The 26,730-nt window shown below is 34.4% G+C and overlaps 1 protein-coding gene across 3 annotated transcripts in view; it reads left to right on the forward strand.

The window, feature by feature from the left end:
* TMEM135 (transmembrane protein 135) overlaps positions 1-26,730 on the forward strand; it is a 397,425-nt gene that overhangs the window by 156,307 nt on the left and 214,388 nt on the right. For all 3 annotated transcript variants that reach the window (XM_040489574.1, XM_040489573.1, XM_040489575.1), the window contains one exon: positions 19,450-19,515. In XM_040489574.1, coding sequence (XP_040345508.1) covers positions 19,450-19,515 — 66 coding nt within the window. The remainder of the gene's footprint in view (positions 1-19,449; positions 19,516-26,730) is intronic.

Genomic DNA, 26,730 nt, shown 5'->3' on the forward strand with positions numbered 1-26,730 from the left:
CTTCCTTCCTTCCTTCCTTCCTTCCTTCCTTCCTTCCTTCCTTCCTTTCCTCTTCTGCTTCTTTTCTCTGTTATTACCCTGGCAAGCTCTTTCAGAGCTGAGATTTTGTTTTGTCATATTTGTATTCTAATGAGCTAGATCTTGAGACCGTCTTTTGAAAGAGTATTCTGGGAGAGTGAACAGTAAGTAAATAGGTCCCTAGATGGGAACAAACTTGGTACATTTGATTTGTAGCCAAGGTGACTTTATGGCTGTACAGAATGGTATGAAATGGGACTGGGCAAATAGGCAAAGGACAGTTCATTTTTAGGACTTTGTTGGGTATGGTAAGTTTAGATTTTATGTTTAATAGAAAATCTTTGAAGATTTTTAAACAAAAGAGTGATATGGTATGATTTGCCTTTTCAAACAGTTACTCTAGCTGATTTGGGAAGAAGAGACTGTAGGGAAGATGGGTAACAGTATTGGAAGCCTTGGGGCCAGTTCTCAGGCTATTATAAGAGATTATAAGAGCTCCAGAAAATTTAAATGTCATATAAAATTGATTTGATTAAACTTTACAGATAGTTTATTTTAGTTAGCCTCTAAAATTTATACTAATGTATTTTACTCTTTTACCAAAGCAAAATTTGTAGTAAGCATGTGGAACCTATACTTTCTCTCTTGGTGATCTTCTTACCTACCCTGTCTCTTGTAGTGGTTGTTTTCAAGATGGTATGAAGAAACAGTATTGTAGTGCAATCTGCTGTGAGGCATGCTCCAGGATATTTTTACTTGTGCTATCGAAAATATCCTAATTATCTCTGTAATAACATAATTTCCCTGAATTGGATCCTAAAATATTTCTTGAGTGGAAGACAAAGGGGTGAATTGTAGCTAGCATGACATTAATTACCCATAATCTTGGGAGATCCCATGGGAATGTTAAGTCAGTCACCTTATGCAGGAGTCATGATGCAAAAGTTCCAGATGAAAGGTAACCATTTTATTTATTAATTAATTTTATTAATATTTTGTTTATTTATTAATATTTTAATTTTATTTCAGTTAGAAATTATCATTTACATTAGAATATATGAAATTGATTTGTAAATTTTAAAGTATTATAGAAATACAGAAAATTTTAATTCACAGCGTCAATAGAAATTTTTGATTGCTTTGGGGCGCCTGGGTGGCGCAGTCGGTTAAGCGTCCGACTTCAGCTCAGGTCACGATCTCTCGGTCCGTGAGTTCGAGCCCCGCGTCGGGCTCTGGGCTGGTGGCTCAGAGCCTGGAGCCTGCTTCCGATTCTGTGTCTCCCTCTCTCTCTGCCCCTCCCCCGTTCATGCTCTGTCTCTCTCTGTCTCAAAAATAAATAAAACGTTAAAAAAAATTAAAAAAAATTTTTTTTTGATTGCTTTGAAAAGTAAGTATAATTCATATCTTTATCACTAGGCTCTTGAAACTTAATTTTCGTGACTATCTCTTTTGAAGTCTGGACTACTGTGCTTATGTATATAAATGCAAATTTTTACATTTATGGCAGCATCAAAAATTTTTATCTTAATTTCACTTTAATAAGTATTTTTTTTTCAACGTTTATTTATTTTTGGGACAGAGAGAGACAGAGCATGAACGGGGGAGGGGAAGAGAGAGAGGGAGATACAGAATCGGAAACAGGCTCCAGGCTCTGAGCCATCAGCTCAGAGCCCAACGCGGGCGGGGCTCGAACTCACAGACCGTGAGATCGTGACCTGGCTGAAGTCGGACGCTTAACCGACTGCGCCACCCAGGCGCCCCAATAAGTATTTTTAAATATTTTACTTAACAGTGTTGATAATTAATTATACTTTCATTAAAAATGATAATTTAAATGACCATAATTAAGACAATTACATTATTTAACTTTCTAAGAAAAAATTTAGTATACTGTATTCTTCAGCTTTTTTTTTGTTTTTTTTTTTAAGAAGGAAATTTAGTCCTTGCTAACAGTATATAGATTTAGAAGTGCTATGGCTTTTTTGTTTTGCATGCAGCATGCTATATATATATATATTTTTTTCCATGTACTACACTACACGCACACACACACACACACACACTTGTGGGAGAAAGAGCCTCAGTGCCTGCACTGTTATGAATCTGATGTTTTTAAAAAGACATGTTTTCCATTTTTGGTGTTAAAAATTGCTTATAAAATAATGTCCCATGCAGGATAGTCTGTACCTATTTGAAAGTACTGGAAAGGAAGCATTACATTTAAAGAAGGCTGGTTTTAATTAGTAAGTAGGCATATATACAGTATGTGTTTATAAAATTTATGTTTGCATTCTGACTTCTTATTAGAGTAATTTATGATGGAAATAAAAGTCAACAGGAGAGGCAAACTAGTACAGGAAATGGTGAGAAATTGTGGAATTAGGGGGAATGATTAAGAATTGGGATCTATTACATTCTTATTAAGAACACACATACAAGTGTAGATAAAAAAGGCTAAGTTCATTTACGATATATTTATTAACAGCTTGAGCCTGGTAGAAAGTAACATTGATTGAGCAATTTTGGATTTTTTCCAACTCCTGTTTACTTTGTTAAAGCCATAACAAGGTAATCTGGTTCCTTTTGACTTAAATAAGACAAAGAATTCAATATTGGGGCACTGTTTATAGGTTGTTAAATATTTTAGTTTGGTGTCTGAGGATAATGTTTAGCATTGTGTTCAATTAGTGTGAATGAACTAGTTGAAGTGCCAGATTCTTAAATGTCTTACTTCAATTAATACAAAATACTAAGGGCTCCATTCATTCCAAGTTACTTGCTCCGGGGGTGCCAGCCACACAGTCTCCATAAGCAGGCTTTTCTGGGGACTAATCAAGACTCATGGCCTCCAGGTTTTGTGGCATGGCATTTCAGTATCTGAAGCGTCACTTTTTCTTTTTATGAGCTTCTCTGTTTTGGTCCCCAGTTCTTTCTCCCATTTTAAGTTATGTATGGAATCAAATGAGTATGATACACTGATAGAGTTAGAAATGAGTATAATTTGGTAAAGCATACTGGAAAGTTATAACAATAAAAAAATAAACCCAAAGGAAACTTTATGCCAATTTAGGATATTGGCCTTCAGGAGATGAAATTTTCAGTGAAAGACAACAGTAATGTTTTTTCCTTCTGTGTTAGGACCAGATGGTAAAATGGTGAAGTAGACATTTTTTGTTTGTTACTCTCCTATCTTCTTTTTCAGCATCTCTGTTCCTATTTCTGTTTTTCTTCAGGTATCTATCTTTGTCAGCTATTTTTTAATAAGTTTCCTGTGTCCAGAGATATTTGCAACTTAATGCAAATATTTATTAATGAATGAAAAATCCTGAATGTCGAACAGAATACAGTAATGCAAATGTGGTTTCAGGCACTGTGAGAGGAAATGAAGATCTGTTTTGGAGGTGAGAGGGACTTTCAACATCTCTTAAATCTATGTAGGCAAATAAGTGCTCTGTTTGATCATGCTGGATCTAGAGTCTCCCTTTGGCTTTATTGTGTCTAGTCTCAGTTATTCTTTGAATGGGTTGGTTACATAGATAACAAAGATTGCTATAGATATAGTTGTATAGTGTAGTAAAACTCTTGGCTTCTAACCTTTTATAATTACCTGTTCAGAATATTAGAGCTGGAAAACAAGACCACAGCCCCTCTACACTTTGACGACACCTTTTTTCTTGGTCTTCATTGTGGGTGTGCATACATGTTAGCATGCATGATTGCACACGTGGCGTATGTGTGTATACACACTTACTTCAGACCTTCTGCTCTGCTGACTAGATCTTTGCTCCAGCTGTTTCAAACTCTCTGAATACTCTTTTCCTTTCTTGTAGGTTTTGTTACTTACAATAAGACCACTTTGGCAGAACAAGAATCTGTGATTTTTTTGTTGTTGTTTTGTTTTTTTGCTACCAAGAGAAGGCTAAGAAAATTGATTACTGAGTTACTATCACATGGTACCATTAAGTAGGTAAACAGTAACCATTTATTGAAGAAATGAGTAAGTTTACTTTGGAAATTTCTTTAGATATTTCATGATACTTGATAAACTTTCTTTTGTTAACCCTGAGAAAAATACTACTAGGAAATAATGAGAATTGCTGTCTGTTGCTTGTGGAGTGCTCATTAGTACAATCACTTTGGAAAAAATTTTGTACTTTTAAGTACAGCTTAATAGACACACATTTTACAACTCATTAATTCATTAAGTACGTACTAGAGAAATTTTTACCTATGTGTACCAGGAGAAACGGTCAAGAATGTTTAGAACAGCGTGTTCATAATTATAAAAACTCAGTTCAACTTAAGGATCCACCAGCAATTGAAGATAAGTAAATCGTATACTGATCTCCTGTAATACTATATGGTATATCAGCTTCAAGTTGGTTCTGAGAAACATGCTGTTTCCTATTTGGAAATTAAGCTGCTTTAAGTTTGTTTGTCTTAGTATTACAGTTTAACATTGTTAATACCTGGGGCTTTTTTGCATCTTCTTACTTTCTGTTTTTGAATTAATAGCTTCTACTTTCCCTAAAAAGAAAAAAAAAAACCAAAAACAACTTATTAGTGGTATGGCTGTAGTTGAAAGAAACGGCAGAGTTTGTACTATCAGCACAATTTATTTTTTGTTATACATGCTCTTTACTCTTTTTGTTATAAGTAGTATAAAATTGTTTACATTTTTTCTTTGGAAAAACTGAGCCTCAAGTTAATAAAATATAAATATTTGAGAAACTATTTTCATAATTCTCCAGACATCTAGGACCCTGAATATTTAAGAAGTGATAAATATGGAGTTTGCTCCAAGGCAAAGATCGTATTTTAACAAATTCTGAAGCAGGTTCTTCACTGGGCTAGATTTCTTTGAATGCAAGTAGCTGGATACCAACTTACAAGAGAGTTAAATTTCAAGGAGTCTGAAGAGTAGCAGTTCCAGGATTCTGTATGTCAAGAACTCGGGCTATTTAGATCTTTCTACTCTGCCATCTTTGGTTCATTGGCCTTTTGTTTTCATGCTTGTCAGTAAATCCCGTGATGATGATGTTGATGGTGATGATGATGATGATGATGATCGTGATGGTGGTGAAAGACATACAATTATTATTTCTATTTTTGGGGGGAGGACTTGGGTGAACAGGTTGGCAACTGGGATACAACTCTTTGAAAATAATATTCTATTGATATTTTGGAAATCATATGACTGAAATCCTGACATCATGGGAAAGGAAGGCCTTCCATATTCACAGTTCCTCTTTCTTTTTTTGCTCTTTCCTTCTTTACTGTTATTTTTCATGGCCTATAGAATAATTGGACTATGTATCTGGGTATTACAATCATTGTTATAACTGTGGGTATTCTAGTATGGAATAAATAGCTGTTAGATGTTTTAAATGGGTTATTTTCATATTGTCATCTAATTTACCCATTTTTTAGTATTTATTGAATTAACTTGGTTGTATAAAAGGTGCTATTTCTAATTTATATGTTTTGTTAGAGTTTTTATTGTATTTTTTAACTTTGGTATATGACCTTCCATTTTCTTTGGTCTTTTTAGGTTGTACATATATACTTTTAAAAATTAGACTTAATTTTCAGAGTATTTTTAGTTGTATAGAAACATTGAGCAGGAAGTACAGGTAGTTTTTATATTTTTCTCTTCTCCTTTTCCCTGTTACTAACATCTTGCATGAGTGTGGCATAGTTGTTACACTGGATGAACCCTATATTAATACATTGTTATTAACTAAATCTAAAACCTGTACATTAGGGTATTTGCATTATACACTTTAATATATTACCAATATTAATGTATAATATGATGTATCCATCATTACATTGTTATATATAGAATAGTTTCACTGCCCTAAAAATCCCCTGTAGAACAATTCTTAGCAACCGTTGATCTTTTTACCGTCTTTAAAGTTTTTTGCCTTTTCTAGAATGAGAAAGTTGTTGTTTATTCACTTTAGCCATTTTTAGAATGTCATCTGAAAAAAAAGAGAGAAATTTGCTTTTTACTTTATAATCTGGATGCCTTTTATTTCTTTTGCTTGCATTATTGCACTGGCTAAGACTTACATGACAATATTGAATAGAAATTGAGCTGACGTCTTGCCTTGTTCCTAATCTTAGGACAAATGTATTCAATCTTTTCACCCTTAAATATGTGAGCTATAGTTTTTTTTTAGATGACCTTTTTTCCAGTTGAGAGAGTTCCTTTTGTTCCCTAGTTTTTATGAAAGTTTCTATTATCAGTAGCAGATGTTTGATTATGTCCAATGTTTTTCCTGTATCTATAGAGTTGATCATGTGGTTGTCTTTTTCAGGTTAGTATGGTGAATTACATTGCTTGATGTTTGAATGTTAAATTAACCTTGCATCCTGGAATAAATCCCACTTGATTTATTATTCCTTTTGCATATTGTTGGATTCAATCTTTTCAAATTTTGTTAAGCATATTTATATTTTTGGGATGTAGTGGTCTGTAGTTTTCTTGTAATATCTTTGCCTGGTTTTATTATCAGGGTAACACTGCCTTAGAATGCGTTATGTAAATATGACCCCATTTCTTGTGTTGTATCACCATTGTGTAGTATCACCATTTAATGGTTAAGAAAACTCAGCTGAAAGATTGACTCGACTCTGTTGTTTTGAAGCAGAATGGAAATCTCACTCTAAATTTCAGCATTTGTGTTTTTATTTGTTTGTTATCCTTTGTTTTGACTTCAAGAAGATAGCATTGTGAGGGGGAAAACCCATGCTTTCCTAATATTTTCTTAAGTTTCTTAAGGAAAAGCAGAACATAGCATATTATGTTATTTCATCATGTCGCACTGAATAGAACATGACAGAACATATATTTATAAAAATACACTCTTCTTTAGAGCCAGATGACTGCTATCAATTTGGAAACAAACCATCTGCTTATTGTTTAAATTCCTGGATAACTTACCAACCCACATCCATAAACAGAAGTAACATTCTTCATAACCTTAAAACCACTGCGAAGGTCCATTGTCTCCATATGTAATGAATGCATATTTCCTGTGTACTGAATGAAAACAGACTATGACATTTATGATGTCTACAAAGATCAAGTTGACTTCAGTCACGTGAAAGGCTAATGAATTATACTTTCAGCATTTAAAATTGTTATAATACAGTTTAGGACATATTTGTTCACACTTTGGTAAAACATATACCCCCAAACTATCAATAAATAAGCACTTATTCGACACAATCCAAACTACTTATTCATTAGCTCTTAATTCTTGGATTTGTTCACCTGTTTCTCAGATTCTCGGTTCTAGAGGTTTAATGATAAGCAAAACACAACCTACCGTCTAGTGAGAATTTTACATGAATTATCCTATTTACTATAAGAAGTATACAATAAAAATTATTTTAAGTATAATAATATAATAACTGTTATTTATATTAAATATTATAAATTCTTGAAAGTACAGCAAGAATTGGAGATTACTCAAATTTCTGACTGGGCAAATGGCAAGTGGAAGCACAGGTACAAGAACACTCACCTGCATGTGAAGATGAGATTGGTAATGCTCGTTTGCTGATTGCCCAGTTTGTATATAAACTACTTAGTTAAGTGCATTATCAGGAAAGTGGTTCTTCATTGGTGGTATATGTAGAATTTTGTGTGGAACGCAGAGTTTTCATAACAAATTACTCTTCTTGGATCCCTAAGTCTTCCTATGAGTGTGAAATGTAGACTCTATTCATCTTATTTTTCCTAGATTATTCATGTGTTGAATTTATTGTCGGCTATAGTGTTATTGCTTATTTTCTTCTACTTTGGTTACCCTCTACCTCTGCCCTCAGTTATATGAATATAAGATAAAATTTTTATCTAAAGCATATAAATGTCCTTTCAAAAATTTTTTTCATCAGTGTAGGATCCATGTTTTTCCTAATGGTTGGGAGGAATTAAATTACCAATTAATTGAGGACAGCTTTGGGGAGGGAGGCAGGTGTGTGTTCTTTTTTAAAAAACAGCTTTATATTTAATGAACTTCACCTGTTTTAAGGACAGAGTTTGATGAGTTTTGACAGATGTTTATAGTCATGTGCCTACAACCATAATTAAGATGTAGAATTGTTCTCTCTCCTCTAAAAAGTCCCTCTTCCTCTTTTGCAGTCAGTTGCCTCCCCTCATGTCTCAGGCTCCAAGCAGTCACTAATCTGCTCTTTGTCACTACAATTTTGGCTCTTCTGCAATTCATATAAATGGACATATGTTTTCATTTCTTTTCGCAAGATACCTAGGGATAGGATTTCTGGGTCTTATAGTAAGTGTATGTTTAACTTTATAGGAAACTGCCCAGCTGTTTTTTAAAGTGATTGTAGTATTTCCACAAGCAATGTGTGAGGGTTCCAGTAGCTCCATATTCCCACTGTAACTTGGTATTGTCATTCATTTTACTTTTAGCCTTTTGGTCCATGTGTAGTGTTATCTCATTGTGGTTTTAGTTTACATTTCCCTAACGATTATGATGTTGAACATTTTTTGTTGGCTTTTTGCCCAGTCACACATATATGTATGTGTGTATGTATGCGTGCATATATTGTGTATATGTATAGATATCTATTTTTCTTTTTGAAGTATCTGTTGAAATCTTTTGCTCATTTAAAAATTTTTTGGTTGTGTCTTATTTTTGAGTTGTAAGAGTTATTTATATATTCTGAATGCAAGTGCTTTGTTGGGTATATATTTGCAGATATTTTCTGAGTCTGTGGCTTGCTTTTTCATTTTCTCAAATGAGTCAAAGAGCAAAGGCTTTTAATTTTCATGAAGCATATTTTATCAATGTATTGTTATCTCATGCTACTTACCAAACAACTCAAAATTTAGTGGCTAAAAATGACAATAGTATTTACTTTGCATGAATCTGTAGTTTGGGAAGTGCTCACTCAAAATGGCCCATTTCTGTTCCACTTGACATGGCTGGTAAAGCTTGAAAGCTAAGGGCTGGAGTCCTCTGAATATTCACTCACATGAATGACAATTGGGCTTGGAGTAGTTGATTAGCTGTATGTTGGAATAGCTAGGACATCACTTTCTATTTCTGTGTAGTTTTTCTATCATGGTTGCTTCAAAATAGTTGGCCTTCTTACATGCTGGCTCAGGGCTCTGAAGGCACATATACAAAGAAAGAACACCATACAGAAGCCATTTTGCCTTTTATGATTTAACCTTAAAAAAAGCATCTCTTCTGCCTCGTTAAATTACAGTTATAAGGGTAGTTTTAAAGGTCCCAGGTCCAAGGGGAGGGAAAAAATGAAATATGTAGGAGAGTAGATGTCACATTTTAAGAAGCACCTGGGGTGTAGGATATATATTGGTGTGGCTATCTTTAGACAGTACAATCTGCCAAAATGAGTTTTTCTTTAATATTTTGTTCTTTTTTTCCTGAATGTAACTTACTTTTGCCTAAATCAAGATTAGAAAGTGTGTATTTCCAGTGTTTTCTTCCAAAAGTTTGATGGTTTGAGCACCAACATTTAAGTCTGTGTTCCATTTTGAATTAGTTTTTGTATATGGAGTATGGTATGGGTCAAGGCTCACATATTTCTGTTTGGAAAGTCAATTGTTTCAGCTTCATTGGCTGAAAAGATTACCTTTTGTGCCATGTACCTTGGTACCTTTGTAGAAATCAACTGAACATAAGATGGAGGTCCATTTCTAGATTCTAACCTTATGCTAATACCATAGCATATATAGATTATTGAAGCCTTTTAGTAAGTCTTCAAATCATGTAGGCTAAGTGTGCTTTTTTTTTTTTTTTAACACTGTTTTGGCTATTTTGTGTTTATATTTTATTTTATTTATTTTTTTTACATTTTGATATATATTTTATAGGCAGACTGTCAATTTCAACAAAAATACCAGGATTTGGTCTACAGGCCATATAGTTCAATGATCCTTGGTCTAAAGACATCAGTTCCTTCTATGATGAATGTTTAGTAGTGTAAACCACTATTTCTTAGCAAGCAGCATTACTCCAGTGTTACTTTTTCATTTGAGATCAGAAAGTCTTACCTTCAACCTTCTAGTTGGAAACAAACTTTGGAATTCATTCTATTTAACCCTAATGTTTTACATCTCCAAAAGAGTGTCTTTGAGTCTCAGACTCTACCAGGTGTCTTGCAGTTTTAGCCAGATGATACTGTTGTAGTTTGAAAATTAATGACTGAGCATAACATAGATGGAGGTACATTAAGTTTATTATGTTTTTTTTAAAGTTTATTTATTTATTTTGACAGAGCAAGGGAGACAGCATGTGCAGGTGAGGGGCAGAGAGAGAGAGAGGAAGGGAGAGAATCTCAAGCAGGCCCTGTGCTGTCAGCACGGAGTCTGACGTGGTGCTTGATCCCACGAAGCATGAGATCAAGACCTGAGCTGAAATCAAGGGTCGGACACTTAACTGACTGAGCCATCCAGGTGCCCCTGTTATGTATTTTCTACTATATAATATCGACTGTATAATATATAATATAACTGTATATTATACATATATATTATATATATAACAATATAATATCTACTATATTATAAATTTATGTTGGGGATAGTGAAACTCCCATCTTTTCTAGAAAGTAGACCCCAGATGTGCTAATTCACTACATATGCATTACACATGTACTTTGCTATGAGGAAAAGGTGTGTTATTTAAAGGCAAACATTTTTTTTTCAATATATGAAATTTATTGCCAAATTGGTTTCCATACAACACCCAGTGCTCATCCCAAAAGGTGCCCTCCTCAATACCCATCACCCACCCTCCTCTCCCTCCCACCCCCCATCAACCCTCAGTTTGTTCTCAGTTTTTAACAGTCTCTTATGCTTTGGCTCTCTCCCACTCTAACCTCTTTTTTTTTTTTTTTTCCTTCCCCTCCCCCATGGGTTCCTGTTAAGTTTCTCAGGATCCACATAAGAGTGAAACCATATGGTATCTGTCTTTCTCTGTATGGCTTATTTCACTTAGCATCACACTCTCCAGTTCCATCCACGTTGCTACAAAAGGTCATGTTTCATTCTTTCTCACTGCCACGTAGTATTCCATTGTGTATATAAACCACAATTTCTTTATCCATTCATCAGTTGATGGACATTTAGGCTCTTTCCACAATTTGGCTATTGTTGAGAGTACTGCTATAAACATTGGGGTACCAGTGCCCCTATGCATCAGTACTCCTGTATCCCTTGGATAAATTCCTAGCAGTGCTATTGCTGGGTCATAGGGTAGGTCTATTTTTAATTTTCTGAGGAACCTCCACACTGCTTTCCAGAGCGGCTGCACCAATTTGCGTTCCCACCAACAGTGCAAGAGGGTTCCCGTTTCTCCACATCCTCTCCAGCATCTATAGTCTCCTGATTTGTTCATTTTGGCCACTCTGACTGGCGTGAGGTGATACCTGAGTGTGGTTTTGATTTGTATTTCCCTGATAAGGAGCGACATTGAACATCTTTTCATGTGCCTGTTGGCCATCCGGATGTCTTCTTTAGAGAAGTGTCTATTCATGTTTTCTGCCCATTTCTTCACTGGGTTATTTGTTTTTCGGGTGTGGAGTTTGGTGAGCTCTTTATAGATTTTGGATACTAGCCCTTTGTCCGATATGTCATTTGCAAATATCTTTTCCCATTCCGTTGGTTGCCTTTTAGTTTTGTTGGTTGTTTCCTTTGCTGTGCAGAAGCTTTTTATCTTCATAAGGTCCCAGTAATTCACTTTTGCTTTTAATTCCCTTGCCTTTGGGGATGTGTCGAGTAAGAGATTGCTACGGCTGAGGTCAGAGAGGTCTTTTCCTGCTTTCTCCTCTAAGGTTTTGATGGTTTCCTGTCTCACATTCAGGTCCTTTATCCATTTTGAGTTTATTTTTGTGAATGGTGTGAGAAAGTGGTCTAGTGTCAACCTTCTGCATGTTACTGTCCAGTTCTCCCAGCACCATTTGTTAAAGAGACTGTCTTTTTTCCATTGGATGTTCTTTCCTGCTTTGTCAAAGAGGAGTTGGCCATACTTTTGTGGGTCTAGTTCTGGGGTTTCTATTCTATTCCATTGGTCTATGTGTCTGTTTTTGTGCCAATACCATGCTGTCTTGATGATGACAGCTTTGTAGTAGAGGCTAAAGTCTGGGATTGTGATGCCTCCTGCTTTGGTCTTCTTCTTCAAAATTACTTTGGCTATTCGGGGCCTTTTGTGGTTCCATATGAATTTTAGGATTGCTTGTTCTAGTTTCGAGAAGAATGCTGGTGCAATTTTGATTGGGATTGCATTGAATGTGTAGATAGCTTTGGGTAGTATTGACATTTTGACAATATTTATTCTTCCAATCCATGAGCAGGGAATGTCTTTCCATTTCTTTAAACCTTCTTCAATTACCTTCATAAGTTTTCTATAGTTTTCAGCATACAGATCTTTTACATCTTTGGTTAGATTTATTCCTAGGTATTTTATGCTTCTTGGTGCAATTGTGAATGGGATCAGTTTATTTGTCTTTCTGTTGCTTCATTATTAGTGTATAAGAATGCAACGGATTCTGTACATTGATTTTGTATCCTGCAACTTTGCTGAATTCATGTATCAATTCTAGCAGACTTTTGGTGGAGTCTATCGGATTTTCCATGTATAATATCATGTGATCTGCAAAAAGCGAAATCTTGACTTCATCTTTGCCAATTTTGATGCCTTTGATTTCCTTTTGTTGTCTGATTGCTGATGCTAGAACTTCCAGCACTATGTCAAACAACAGCGGTGAGAGTGGGTATCCCTGTCGTGTGATTTCACTTTCTGTCACTTCATTGTTGGTGTATAGGAATGCAACCAATTTTAGTGCATTGATTTTATATCCTACAACTTTGCTGAATTCGTGAATCAATTCTAGCAGTTTTTTGGTGGAATCTTTTGGGTTTTCCGTATAGAGTATCATGTCATCTGTGAAGAGTGAAAGTTTGACCTCCTCCTGGCTGATTTGGATGCCTTTTATTTCTTTGTGTTGTCTGATTGTAGAGGCTAAGACTTCCAATACTATGTTGAATAACAGTGGTGAGAGTAGACATCCGTGTCTTAGTTCCTGACCTTAGGTGGAAAGTTGTCCGTTTTTCCCCATTGAGGATGATATTAGTTTTGGGTTGTTTATATATGGCTTTTATGATTTCGAGGTATGCTCCTTCTATCCCTGCTTTCTTGAGGGTTTGTATCACGAAAGGATGCTGTATTTGTCAAATGCTTTCTCTGCATCTATTGAGAGATTGTATGGTTCGTGTTGTTTCTTTTAGTTTTCCTAATTTTTATTTTGTGTTTTTATCATTACAAGGAAGGAAAGTAGCTGGTGCTTGAAAACCTCAATGTTTAAATCTTTTTTCTTCTATGGCTAGGATAAACAGTTGGGGAATAAATTTTGCATATGATTTATGAAGGCTTTTGCTAAATTAATCTTTTTGAAATAATGTAAGTTTTCTATTTTCTAGTTATCCTTTCAAGAATTTTAGCATAAATAAATGACCATCTGGTGTAATGTGCTAATTGTGATTGATTGTTTTATATGTTATAATACATTTTTAATCATCATCTGATGTTATTTTTTTGTTTTTATTTTTTATTTTTTAAATTTTTTAATGTTTGCTTTTGAGAGAGAGACAGCACGAGCAGGGGAGGGACAGAGAGACAGGGAGATGGAGAAAATCTAAAGCAGGCTCCAGGCTCTGAGCTGTCAGCGCACAGCCCGATGCAGGACTTCAACTCACGAACTGTGAGATCATGACCTGAGTTGAAGTCAGACACTCAACCAACTGAGCCACCCAGGTGCCCCCAGATGTAGTTTTTAATTGCATTTTTAATTGCAATTGATGACTGATATTTAAGTTAGAGTGGAATTCTGAATTTTATTTTTTTTCTTTTTTTTTTTTAATGTTTATTTTTGAGACAGAGAGAGACAGAGCATGAACAGGGGAGGGGCAGAGAGAGAGGGAAACACAGAATCTGAAGCAGGCTCCAGGCTCTGAGCCATCAGCCCAGAGCCCGACGCAGGGCTCAAACTCAGGGACCGGGAGATCGTGACCTGAGTTGAAGTCGGATGCTTAACCAACTGAGCCACGCAGGCGCCCCTGAATTTTCTTTGTCATATTATTGGTAGTAAAATGATCATTTATTGAGCACTTTGAATTTTCCTTCAGTTATGTATCATTATTTTGCTAATGATGTAGTTGAGCTCAAAGAAGTGAAGTTGCTTGTCCAAGATCACACATCTTCCAAATGGCAAAGCTAGAACAGAACTCAACAATCTTTTTCTAAAGAAAAACCTGCTTCTAAACCTGCTTCCTTAATCTTTATGCTATATTGTTATATATTACACAAGGTGCTGGGAATACGTAAATAAAAAATTTAATTCATACCATCTAGGATCTCTCTGTTTAGGTGGTGAACCAGGACAATTAAGAGATAGTCATAGAACAGTAAGTGCCATGAGTCTTTGACATAGATTTTTGTGTTTTAAATTCATAGCTGACGTTAAAGCTCATTCATATTTGGTCTTTTATTAGTCCAATTCTTATTTTTACATTAAAAAGATCAAAATTAGTATTTTTAAAACTCTTTCATTGCAAAAGTACTGTCCTAAGCTAGACTTTGGATTCACTATTTTCTATTTAGCTAGCTCTTTACTGAGCTTCTTGCAGATGTTAAAACCTGCATTGACCACCACGAGAAGATGGGTTGATAATAGCTGTTACCATTTTACAGAGGAGGTCAGAGCTTAGAGAGTTTAAGCTATCTGCCTAAGGTTGCCCAGATAGTAAATAGAGGGAATAAGGTAACTAGAATTCTAGTTGCTTGACTAATGGGAGACAACTGCCTGCTAACTACAATTGTTGTCGTTATATTAATAAACCATATATTAAATTAATGCACTCAATTCTTTCTGTAATAAGATGCTTTAAAGCTTTTATATTGCTTTTCAAGGTAAAGTATATTAACTATGTATTTTTTTTAAAGTTTTTTTTGAGAGAGAGAATGTATACATGTGAGCTGGGGAGGGGCAGAGAGAGAGGGAGAGAGAATCCCAAGTAGGTTCTGTGATGTCCATACAGAGCCTGAACTGTGAGATCATGACCTAAGCTGAATCAGGAGTTGGGAGCTTAGTTGACTGAGCCACTCAGGCATCCCAGTGTATATTTCTTCTTAATTTTGCTTATTTTCTGTTGGTTTATTGAATGAAAAATTATTAGACTTCAAGCGCATGAGTCTCTTGAATTTGGCTATCTTTCCTAGTAGGAGCTACTTACTATAGTACTGCTTGTGTTATAACATTTTTCATTGTTCCAAAATTCTATTTTAAATGTTTTATCTTTTAGTGTAACAAAAGTTGTTACTTTTTTTTTCCTTTTTATTATTACCAAACAGTATATGTGCATGTTGAATGTTAGAAAGTAAAGAAAAGGAAAACATCCAGAGACTACTACTGTTATCAACTCAGTATAAATCCTGGATCTTTTTAGATTTGAACACATACACATACAAGCACAAGGATCCAGCCCAGAGCTTTGCATTTATTATGTAGATTTCATGTCTCCTAAGTCTCTTTTTATCTAACACTCTTTTAAAAAGCAGTCTCTCTTGGTACCCTATTTTTAAATAAGGACCTGTAGATTTTTTTTCCTTTGCCACTGACAGAAAATGTTTAATGAGTGTTTTTGTAGTAATCATTTTAATTATCAAAACTCAAGGAGAGGGGAATTTCAATGAAGAATTTGCTGGTGGTAAATTTATAAATGGTAAGAGTTAGCCCTGTATCTCATTGTTTTTTTGACACTTGTTAGCCATTGTTTGGGTACAAGTAAATTAAAAGCAGTCTCTTGAGTAGAGGTCAAAAGAATGTTGTACACTCCAGCGCTTCCCTATAGAATCAAAGGAACCTGAGCTGAATTGACAGAGTGCGGTTAGAATGAGCCATCCTTGAAAATGTTGGTGGGAAGAGCTGATGAAATAAATCAATTTAGTTGGAAACAAAAGACTGGATTTGGTATTCTTCTACTGGAGATAATGTAGAAAAAGAAGTAGATCTTCAAACTACCTCTGGTTTTTGAGACACGAGAAAGCAAATAGTTTGATCTGGTTTAGAGAAGTTTTTGCATATTTTATCACAAGTGCTTGCTGCCTCCACCTGTCACCTTTTGCTCCTCAAATATATACAGTAACTAACCTGACCTACATGAGTACCATTAATCACATCCCAGATTAAAGTTTAAAAAGAAACAGGAAGATGGAAGATGTAATTTAATGTATATATCATGAAGAATAGAAAAAATACAAGTACATCACTGGTGTGAAATTTTTTTCCTTCAGTAGCAGTGTCTGTAAATAGATTTTTCAACATCTAGCTTTATATGCTTTAGTAAAATTCGTTTGTCAGCAAAGTTGTTCATTTAAAATCTGTTTTTTGTTTGGGTATGTGGATAACCCCTTTCCTTTTCTAATAATGGCCTATTTTAGTGAATTATGAATTTGGAATTATCTTCTTATTGTGATACATTCACAAAATTTAGCAGTGTTTTCTCTAAAAGATTTTTTATTTTCTAACTTAGCATGTAGATATCAACCCCCAACCTCTGGGTGTGTGTTTAGGACTTTAAAACTAAAGATTGCTCTTCTAATTTAAAAAAATGTTAGAAAAAATTTACTTTACTTTTATTTATAAATCACATGCTGTATTTTACCAATAAATGTTGAATTAAAAGTTACTTTTAAATTCATATCTGGTCTAGGGTTGCTCACTTTGCCTTGATAATTCCTAAACTGTGAATCTTTTTAGCTTTCTAATTCTGTGACTGTGTAGATTTGTAACAACAAAGATGTATGATTTTCAGCCTTAGCTGGGCTTTTAGTGTTGCTTGGCAGTTCTGTCCCCTTCTGTTTTACTTTTACATTACATAGTCCCTTCCACCCCCCTCCCTCCTTCATTCAGTGTCTTTGTGATTCTCAGAAGATTATCCTGTCCTCTAGTTGCCTGGGGGAAGGGGGAGAGGGAGGGATAGGGAAAGCATGCTCCTCTATTTGTACCTTCTCCCTTTTAACACTGCGGAGGGATAGCTGTGTGCTCTTGATCCTGTCTTCCACAGGAATCCCCTTCCATTTCCTTCCCTGTGTCTAAACTTCTTCCACCTTACTGACAACTTCTACTTAGCCATTAAAAACTTGTTTAAATCTCTTCTATCCTAAAAGTATACTGTTTTCAGTTTTCTCTCAACTCTGTTCTACCAACAACTCATTCTCATTTCTTACCTTTATTGTCAAACTTTTTGAAAGAGTTTGCTTACACTGTTTGACTTTTATATCCTTTCATTCAGTCCTTGACTATATTCTTATGTGCACCACTCTATAGAAATTGTAAAGTATTTGACCTCTTTGCAAAATTGGACACTATTGATATACTTAAAATCAATCTTTAAAAGCTATGAAAAAAAGTTTTGATCAGGATTTATATGTAGTTTAAGCAAATAGTGTGCTGCGAAGCTAATGGAAAAAGAGTGGTATTCTTCCTCACCTCTTCTCATGCCTGATTTTCACAACCCAGAGGCAACCACATGCAAACTTTTATTTATTTCTTCTGTTGTTTACTTCCTTAAATCTAAATGATCTTGTATCTACTTATATTACCCTGATCTCACTGATTTTGCAACATTTTACCTAATAATAACCTTTGCAAATATATATATTTTAATGATCATGTGCACTTTCCTTTCTTTTGTCTTCCAGGTTTTCATCCCTCCTACCCTTTGGATTTCTTTAGATATTCATTCAGTTTTTAAATTTAGAATTCTCTTTTTTATTTTTTGGTTCATTTTTGGGGTTCCTAATTCTTAAAATGTGTGTTTTGTAGAACATCCTTTGTGTTATATTTTCTATTATTGAAGGTTGGAAATGCCTTTCTCTTATGCCAGGTTAAAAATTAGAAACACATGTTGAGCAGATTAATTTGCATCCTCTCGTTTTTTCAACCTTAGTCCCATGAAACCTTTTTCTCGGCCTCACTGGCTATCTTGTTTGTCTTTGCACATGCCAAGTATAATCTTACCTATTGGCCTTTGTATTTCTTGCCCCCTTGTACTGGAATACTTTCTCATGGACTGAATGAGAAATTCATATCAAACCCCTTCCCCTCAGTGTCATGGTATCAGGAGGTGGGGTAAATCATTAGATGAGGAGCACTCATGGTGGAATCAGGGCACTTATACGAGTAGAGAAAGAACTTGCTTCTGTTTGTTTCCAGCCATCCAGGAACCAGGAAGCAAGTCCTTGCTAGACACTGAATCCTCCCTTATTTTTCTTCTAAGAGTTTTATAATTTTAGCTCTTATATTTAGGTCTTCGATCCCTTTTGAGTTAATTTTTGTATGTGGCATAAGGCAAAGGTGCACATTCATTCTTTTGCATGTGGATATTAAAAAGATTGTCCTTTCCCCCACTGAATGATTTTGGTAGGCCATGTATGCAGGGGTTTTATTTTTGAGCTCTCTATTCTATTTCATTGACCTATCTGTTTGTCTACGACTGTACCACACTGTTTGATTACTGTAGCTTTGAAATAAGTTTTGAAATCAGGAAGTTTGAGTTCTCACTTTGTTCCTCTTTTTCAAGATTGTTTGGGGGTATTTGGAGACCCTTGGGTTCTGTATCAATTATAGGATGGATTTTTTTTATATTTCTGTAAAACAGTCATTGGGATTTTGGTAGGGAGGATTCACACTGATTCTATAGATCATTTTTGGTGGTATCGACATCTTAACATTTGTCTTCCAGTTCATGAACACAGGATGTCTTTCCATTTACTTATGGTTCTTTCATCTCTTTTAGCAGTGTTTTGTAGTTTTCAGTGAACAAGTCTTTTGCCTCTTTGGAACTGTTAATTTCATTTTAGGATTATTCATTGTTAGTGTATAAAAAGCAATCACTCTTTTTTGGTATTATTTTATGTGTGGAATCACAGAATTATTTCATCTTCTGTCAGTATTTCAGTAGCAGTGAAGTGATTTCAACTAAACTTAAATGGAATGAAAAATAGAATAAATGATAATTTCTGAATTGAATTCAAGTGCTAGCTTATTACTTAATCTTTTTAATCAAACTAAGGTTTAAACTTAGCTAAGTGTACTAATTTGAAACTATATAGATATGGGTGAATACTATCAGATAAAAATAACCTTTGAAACAATTTCACTTGAGTTCTTGATAACATTAAAACATTCTGAAAATGGTATTTCTGAAGTAGAATGTAGATCATGTACCTCTTATTGTGCTGTATTGATGCTCCTCTAGAAGTTGCTAGAAATGTAATAGTAATGAATGTTTTCTTCAGTTTTGGGATGGGAGTACAGAATATAAATGATATATTTTTGCTTTTTTTTTTTTTTTTAAATTCACAGGCCACAGAAACACTATTTAGAATGGGAGTAGCAAGAGGAACCATCACAACGTTAAGAAATGGAGAAGTAAGATGAGAATTTTGACATAAATATTATTTCTCATTCCTTAGTCTGCCATTTTTAAAATATAAAATGTGAATTCTGTGATAATTTATATAACAAATTGAGAAATACTTGGTGAGTGAATCTTACCTACAAATCTGTTCTAGTTCAGTCATATTGGAACCAGACCTTAGGTTGAAAACAAAATGCTAAGTCTTTTAATCTTTGGTTGCCGATTGCTTTTACTGTTAAAAGAAAATGATATTTTATGTAATAGTAAGTTTTACAAATATATATATTTTTAATGAAAATAATCCTGTGCTTTTTCCTTTCTTTTTATCCTATGTCCTACAGATCTGATACTTCTTTCTTAGGATAAAATAATTTGTAATGTTGACATTTATCACACAGAGAACGAGAGAGACAAGAGACAAAAGGTGTGGTTGGGGGACAGAAACGAATTTAGTCTGTTTTATAGTTGAGGCTCAATTAAGGAACAGATTCTAAGTTTTGACTTTTCTAAATGTTTCTACCAATTCTTAAAAAAAAAAATGCTACCACTGGAAATAAATTTTCATTCCAGAATGATTATCAGCCTAATTACCACTCTGTCTGCCTTTTCTTAATTCACTTTCTCACTAAGACATGCTTAAGTTGATGTAGAATATGACATCACATTGCCATATTCCTTTTTCTATTCTACTAGCAAATACTTAAGGATAAAATATAGTGTTCCTCATTCTAGAATTAAGTTCTTTTATTTAATTTAATGTTTATAATTCAGTAACCTAAGTATTTAATAGTAGAAGTGACTGAATATCTGAGGAGTTAACTGAAATTGTGTTATTGTATGATTATAAATTTTGTCAGTCAATATATCTTCTTGTTAGGCAAAAATGTACAATCATTTGGAAATGATATACTCTTAAGTGTTGAATTGTATCTTGGCAAGGCACTTCGGTATTAACTTGTAGTATATATTTTGTCAATGAAAAAGACTTAACTGATCCCTTTGTATTCTCAACTAACTATAGTATGTGGTACCATTTTGAGAAAAAAAAAATCCCACTAATAAAGTCAGACATATTTATCTGCCTAGAATATACCAAAATAAATTTCATATTTTAGTAAATACTATGTATTTTCTCTTGGGCGGTGGCAGTTAATTTTTAAATTTTATCTTCTGTTAAAGGAAGTTTGGGGAAATGCATGCGAGACAGTTTTAAAAGTAATCTTTTGAGCATATCGACACATATTGGATATGTACATATTTTACATAATGGAGAGGAAGTGGGTAAAGCAGCCCACTTTTGATCCATTTCTCCCCCAGTTACTAAGGAATTAGGGATTGCACAGGTTGCTAACTTTGTTAACAGGTATTAATGTTGGACAAAGTTTTTAAGCACTGACTTTCAGTTTCTAAAATGAAGTTAAAACTGTTAAGATGCACATTGTTTTCTTTTACATTTTAGGATCTCTGAAAATGGTATGTGTCTTCTAATCTGTGATATCTCATAGTTACCATATAGTATTTTTCATGTTTTAATATGTCTTAAATTTTGAGGTTTCTTATAAGTCTCTGATATGTTGGTGTTGATAACAAATGATAATATTTTGTAGTTTAAAAAAATACAGTGATGTAGTAAGTATTCAGTAAATGGTATTTAGAATAGGCTACAAATTAATTTTAATTTAATTATTTGACTTGGAAAATAGAGAATTAAGACGAAACCCAAAGATATTAAATATGTGTATACACAGTTAGCATAGATTTTTGGAGATGCTGGGCTAAGTGTTATGGAAATGGATAATATAGCATGATTCTGGCCTTTAGAAGTGCTTACTCTCTGGTTGAGAAAATAATTGCTTCAATACCTGGGGAAAAAAATCTGGTAGAGAGTAAAAAATACTTAGTTTATGTTGAGTCTGGAAGTAACTAGAGTCCAGATTCCATTTGGAATGTGCTAAATTTTAGTTAGTATCAAGGCAATAATAGAGAATTTGTTTGGGAGAAGGAGAAAACCTAAAAGGCTAACAATTTAATGGGTTATTTAAAGAGAAGCTGAAATCACCATATTTATCATATTGGAAACTTTATGATATTCTAAGGGAGGAGAGGGGTCAGCAGCTTACTTATTCTAGGGCATTTACAAAATTGTTCTAGCCCATTGCTGTGAAAATTTCTGTTAAACAGTAGATTAAGAAGTAACCCTGTGACAATGCTATCAGGTAGCAAGAATGAAGACTGATATATCCGAATTACAAAAAATAAGTAAGCTGTTATCTGGTTGCATGATGACATTGAACTTTTCTTGTCTGCCCTTCCCTGTGTTCTAAGTCTAAGCCTACACATTTTGTCTAGTTATTGGGAATTTCTACTTGGATGTTTTAAGAACTGTTGAGACCAGAAAACATGGTTTCTTTCTCAGAAAATAAGAAGGTAGGGGCACCTGGGTGGCTCGGTTGGTTAAGTGTTCAACTTTGGCTCAGGTCATGATCTTGTGATCTGTGAGTTCAAGCCCCACATTGGGCTCTGTGCTGACAGCTCAGAGCCTGGAGCCTGCTTTAGATATTGATTCTCCCTCTCTATCTGCCCCTCCTTTGCTCATGCTCTGTCTGTCTGTCTGTCTCTCTCTCAAAAATAAATAAACATTAAAAAAAATAAGGTAGTTTTTGAAGGAGTTTGAAACTAACTTTATAATATGTTATAATGCATCATTGGAGGATTTAAGCAAAGGAGTGACACATTATATTTTTAATTCTTCATCCCCACTCTGCAAAGGGGAAATTATTCTCATTTTATAGATAAAATGAGGGTCAGAGAGTTTAGACATTAGTCTGTGATCAAACAGCTAGAAAATGGGAGAGAGACAATTTGAACCCCTGTCTGACTCTAATTCCCATTGATTCCCATCATACAATATAATCTCCTTCAATGTAATTCACTTAGTTAGACTAGAGTTTTCTGTTTTTTCAATTATCCTATATTTTGACAATTAAAAAAGAGCACAGTAGTTAAGACCTCTGAGATTATTGTAATCAGCCATGATTTTTTATGCATTCTGATTATCCCTGTCCCCTTTTCATATGTATAAAGAAATATGTCGCTTAAAATGAATGGTTCTATTTTGTCACTAAACAGTGACAGTTCTATTTTGTCACTAAATGTCTAACCATGTTGATATGTTCTTTGTACAGTCCTATATGTGGGCTAGATTTTTGTATCTTTATTAAATTACATAGGCAAGGAAGCAGACAGTTTTTCTGGGTAGAATTTTTTTTCCTTTTCACATTTTTATTTTAATTAGAGTAAGTTAACATATAGTGCAGTTTTGGCTTCAGGAGTGGAAATCCAGAATTTATCACTTACCTGCAACACCCAGTGCTGATGATAACAAGTGCCCTCCTTAATATCCATCACCCGTCTAGCCCATTCCCCATGCACATCCCTCCATCAACCCTTTGTTCTCTGTTGTTAAGAACAGAGTTCTTAAATAAGAAATTCTTAAATTAAGAAAATAACAGAGTTATTTTCTTATTGTTTGTTCCCCCACCTCTTTTATATCTACTTCCCATATGTTAATCTGTTTTGTTTCCTAAATTCCACATGAGTGCAATCTTACAATATTTGTCTTTCTCTGGCTGACATTTTGTTTAGCATAATACACTTTAGCTCCATCTACATTGTTGCAAATGGCAAGATTTTATTCCTTTTGGTGGCTGAGTAATATTCCCTGGTGTATATGTATGTCTCTACATATGGATGTATATACACCACATCTTTATCATTCATCAGTGTATGGACACTTGGGTTCTTTCCATAGTTTGGCTATTGTTGATAATGCTGCTATAAACTTTGGGGTACATGTACTCCTTTGAATCCGTATTTTTGTATCCTTTGGGTAAATAGCTAGTAGTGCAATTGCTGGGTCATAGGGTAGTTCTATTTTTAACTTTTTGAGGAACCTTCACACTGTTTTCCAGAGTGGCTGCACCAGTTTGCATTCCCACCAACAGTGCAAGAGTGTTCTTCCCTCTCCGCATCCTTGCCAACACCTGTTGTTTCTTGTGTTGTTAATTTTAGCCATTCTGATAGGTGTGAGGTGGTATCTTCTTGTGGTTTTGATTTGTATTTCCCTGATGATGAGTGATGTTGAGCATCTTATCATGTTTCTGTTGGCCATCTGGATGTCTTCTTTGGAAAAATTTCTATTCATGTCTTCTGCCCATTTCTTCACTGGATTATTTGTTTTTTGGGTGTTGAGTTTAGTAAATTCTTTATAGATTTTGGATTCTAACCCCTTATCAGATCTGCCATTTGCAAATATCTTCTCCCATTTCCTAGGGTGCCTTTTAGTTTTGTTGATTGTTCCTTTGTTGTCCAGAAGCTTTTTGTCTTGATGAAGTCCCAGTAGTTCATTTTTGCTTTTGTTTCCCTTGCCTCTGGCGATGTGTCTAATAAGAAGTTGTTGTGGCTGGGTTTAAAGAGGTTGCTACCTCTGTTCTCCTCTAGGATTTTGATGGTTTCCTGTCTCACATTTAGGTCTTTCATCCATTTTGAATTTATTCTTGTGTATGGTGTAAGAAAGTGGTCCAGTTTCATTTTTCTGCATGTTTCTGTCCAGTTTTCCCAACACTGTTTGTTGAAGAGACTGTCTTTTTCCCATTGAATATTCTTTCCTGCTGTGTTGAAGATTAGTTGACCATATAGTTGTGGGTTGGGTAGAATTGTTTTAAATTTGTTTCTTTATTGGTGGGGCTTATTTATGAAATTTTTCATTATCACTGTTATTGAATGTGCTGGGCTCAAAAATTACACTTTTGTGATTTCTTTAGGAAAGATGTGATTCTATGTTCAGTCTTCCAGGTGTTTATGTATAGCGTAAAACAACCCTTTTGTTGAAAGATAGAATAATTCTTTTAAATTTATGTATTAAAAATATCTACTTTTTTAAATATAATTTAAGATCTGAGTAAGTCAGAAAGTGGGTTTTTTCATTAGATTATTCTTAATTCAAAGTTTTGAGAGAGAACAAATTTTAGAAATTCTTTACTTTGGGAAGGTAGGATTGCAAGCTCCAGGTCTTAATTTAATCCTTTACCTTCTATTTATCAGCTTATCCTATCCAGTTCTTACAAGGGTATCACTGGGAGTGTAGAATAAAGAAGTTAAATGACTTTTTATAGCCAGTGAGTTTACTTATCTTTTTAGCTCTATTAATTTTTATTAAAATTTTTTTTACATTTATTTATTTTTGAGAGAGAGAGAGAGAGAGAGAGATAGTGTGTGTGTGTGTGTGTGTGTGTGTGTGTGTGTGTGTGTGTGTGTGTGAGCTGGGGAGGGGCAGAGAGAGAGGGAGACACAGAATCCAAAGCAGCTCTAGGCTCCAACCCATGAACCGTGAGATCATGACCTGAGCCGAAGTCGGATGCTCAACCAACTGAGCCACCCAGGTGCCCTTGTAGCTCTGTTAATTTTTAAAAATTTTATGTATTTCTAAAATGTTAAATATGCATACTTATTTTCATTGTTTTGAAAAAGTTTAATTTTTCATATCTATGTATTTAGCATTACATTTGGAATTTTGGAGAGATGAATGGAAGGAGGAATAATCCTTTCCCATTTATTCAGCAAGTATTTATGGAGCACCTTCTATATTTCTGGCATTGTTTTAAGTGCTTGTGATTTATGAGTGAGCAAATCAAACCAGTATCCTTGCCTTTGGGGGACTTACATTCCAGCCCACTAAAAACTTATGGAAGAAAATAAAAATATAGAAAGGAGCTAGAAAGTAATTACAATTACATACATTTAAAAGAAATTATGAAGAAGTGTAAGGTTTAAGAGTACAAGTAATTTAACTAATAGAGGAAGAAACAAGTAATTAGAGTAAGGTTAAGTTAGTTTAGAAAGTTTCTTAGGAAGCATATCTTCAGCTGGGCCTTATAGGAATTTATGAACATTGCTGAAGGAGAGGAGGTCAGAAGGCATTGTTAATTAGGAGAAAGTGTACAAATGGGCATAGTTGAGAGTTAAGGAGAGACATCTTGATGTAGAATTAAAAAGGAGGGGAGTAGGGTGTGGTGTTGAAGGGAAATAACATTTATTTAGTATCTGTTCTGGGCACTTAGTGATTATTCAGCTCATTTATATATCGAAACAACTTTCCATTTTAGATTCTTTTATCACAGTTCTTTCCAAAGGAGGTGTTTAAAATTCAAGAAAGTATAGCTGACCTTAGAACAACACAAAATTTGAACTGCACAGGTCCACTTATATATGGATTTTTTTTAATTTTATAAATGCATTTTGTCTTTCTTATGATATTCTTAACATTTTCTTTTTTTCCTAGCTTACTTTATTATAGGAATACAATATATAAAACTTATAAAATAGGAAATATGTGTTAATTGACTGGTTAAGTTATCTTAAGGCTTGCAATCAACTGTAGACTATTAGTTGTTAAGTTTTTGGGGTGTCAAAAGTTATATGCAGATTTTTTACTGGGTAGGGTTTGGTGCCCCTAACCTCCACATTGTTCAAGGGTCAACTGTAGTTTGTTTGTTTGTTTGTTTGTTTTTTTGAATTCATGTTTCCCTGATAATTTACCATACGAATGCTCACTTACATTGATTAAGCTTATGAATCAAGAATTAATACTTTATCTCCTTCCCAAATGGAATAGCCAGTTTTGTGTGCTGGAAAGAGCACTCGTCTGCATGCTAGTCGTGGGTTCTCTTCCTGCTGTACTATCTATGTGTTCTTGGGCAGTTTACTTAACTTCTTACAACTTCAGATTCGTACTTTAGAAAATGAATTGATTAGTTGATCTTTAAGATCCTATACAGCTGTAACATTTTCTACTTCTAGGCAGCTTTGTATATTCCCCTTCCCCTTTTTTAAAAAAGTTGTTCTTGGCCTTTACAGTACATGAGAATTGCCTTTGGAGCTCTATAAAATTTAGGTGCATGGACTCCATCCGCAAAGACTTTGTCTCTTGGGTCTAGCTTATGGCTCCAGTGTCTCTATTTATATAGATTTACTCATCTAGTATACAACTACTAATCTATCATACAGAATTACTAAAATCTACTGATTTTAATGCCTAGCCACTTCTGTAAACTATTTTAAAGAAGTATTCTTCTTTTCTTTTATTAAAAATATTTTTTTTAACGTTTATTCATTTTTGGGAGATAGAGACAGAGTGTGAGGGGAGAGGGGTAGAGAGAGGGAGACAC

Source organism: Herpailurus yagouaroundi, unplaced genomic scaffold (assembly GCF_014898765.1).
Source record: "Herpailurus yagouaroundi ecotype Mexico unplaced genomic scaffold, PumYag 180, whole genome shotgun sequence".
NCBI lineage: Eukaryota > Metazoa > Chordata > Mammalia > Carnivora > Felidae > Herpailurus > Herpailurus yagouaroundi.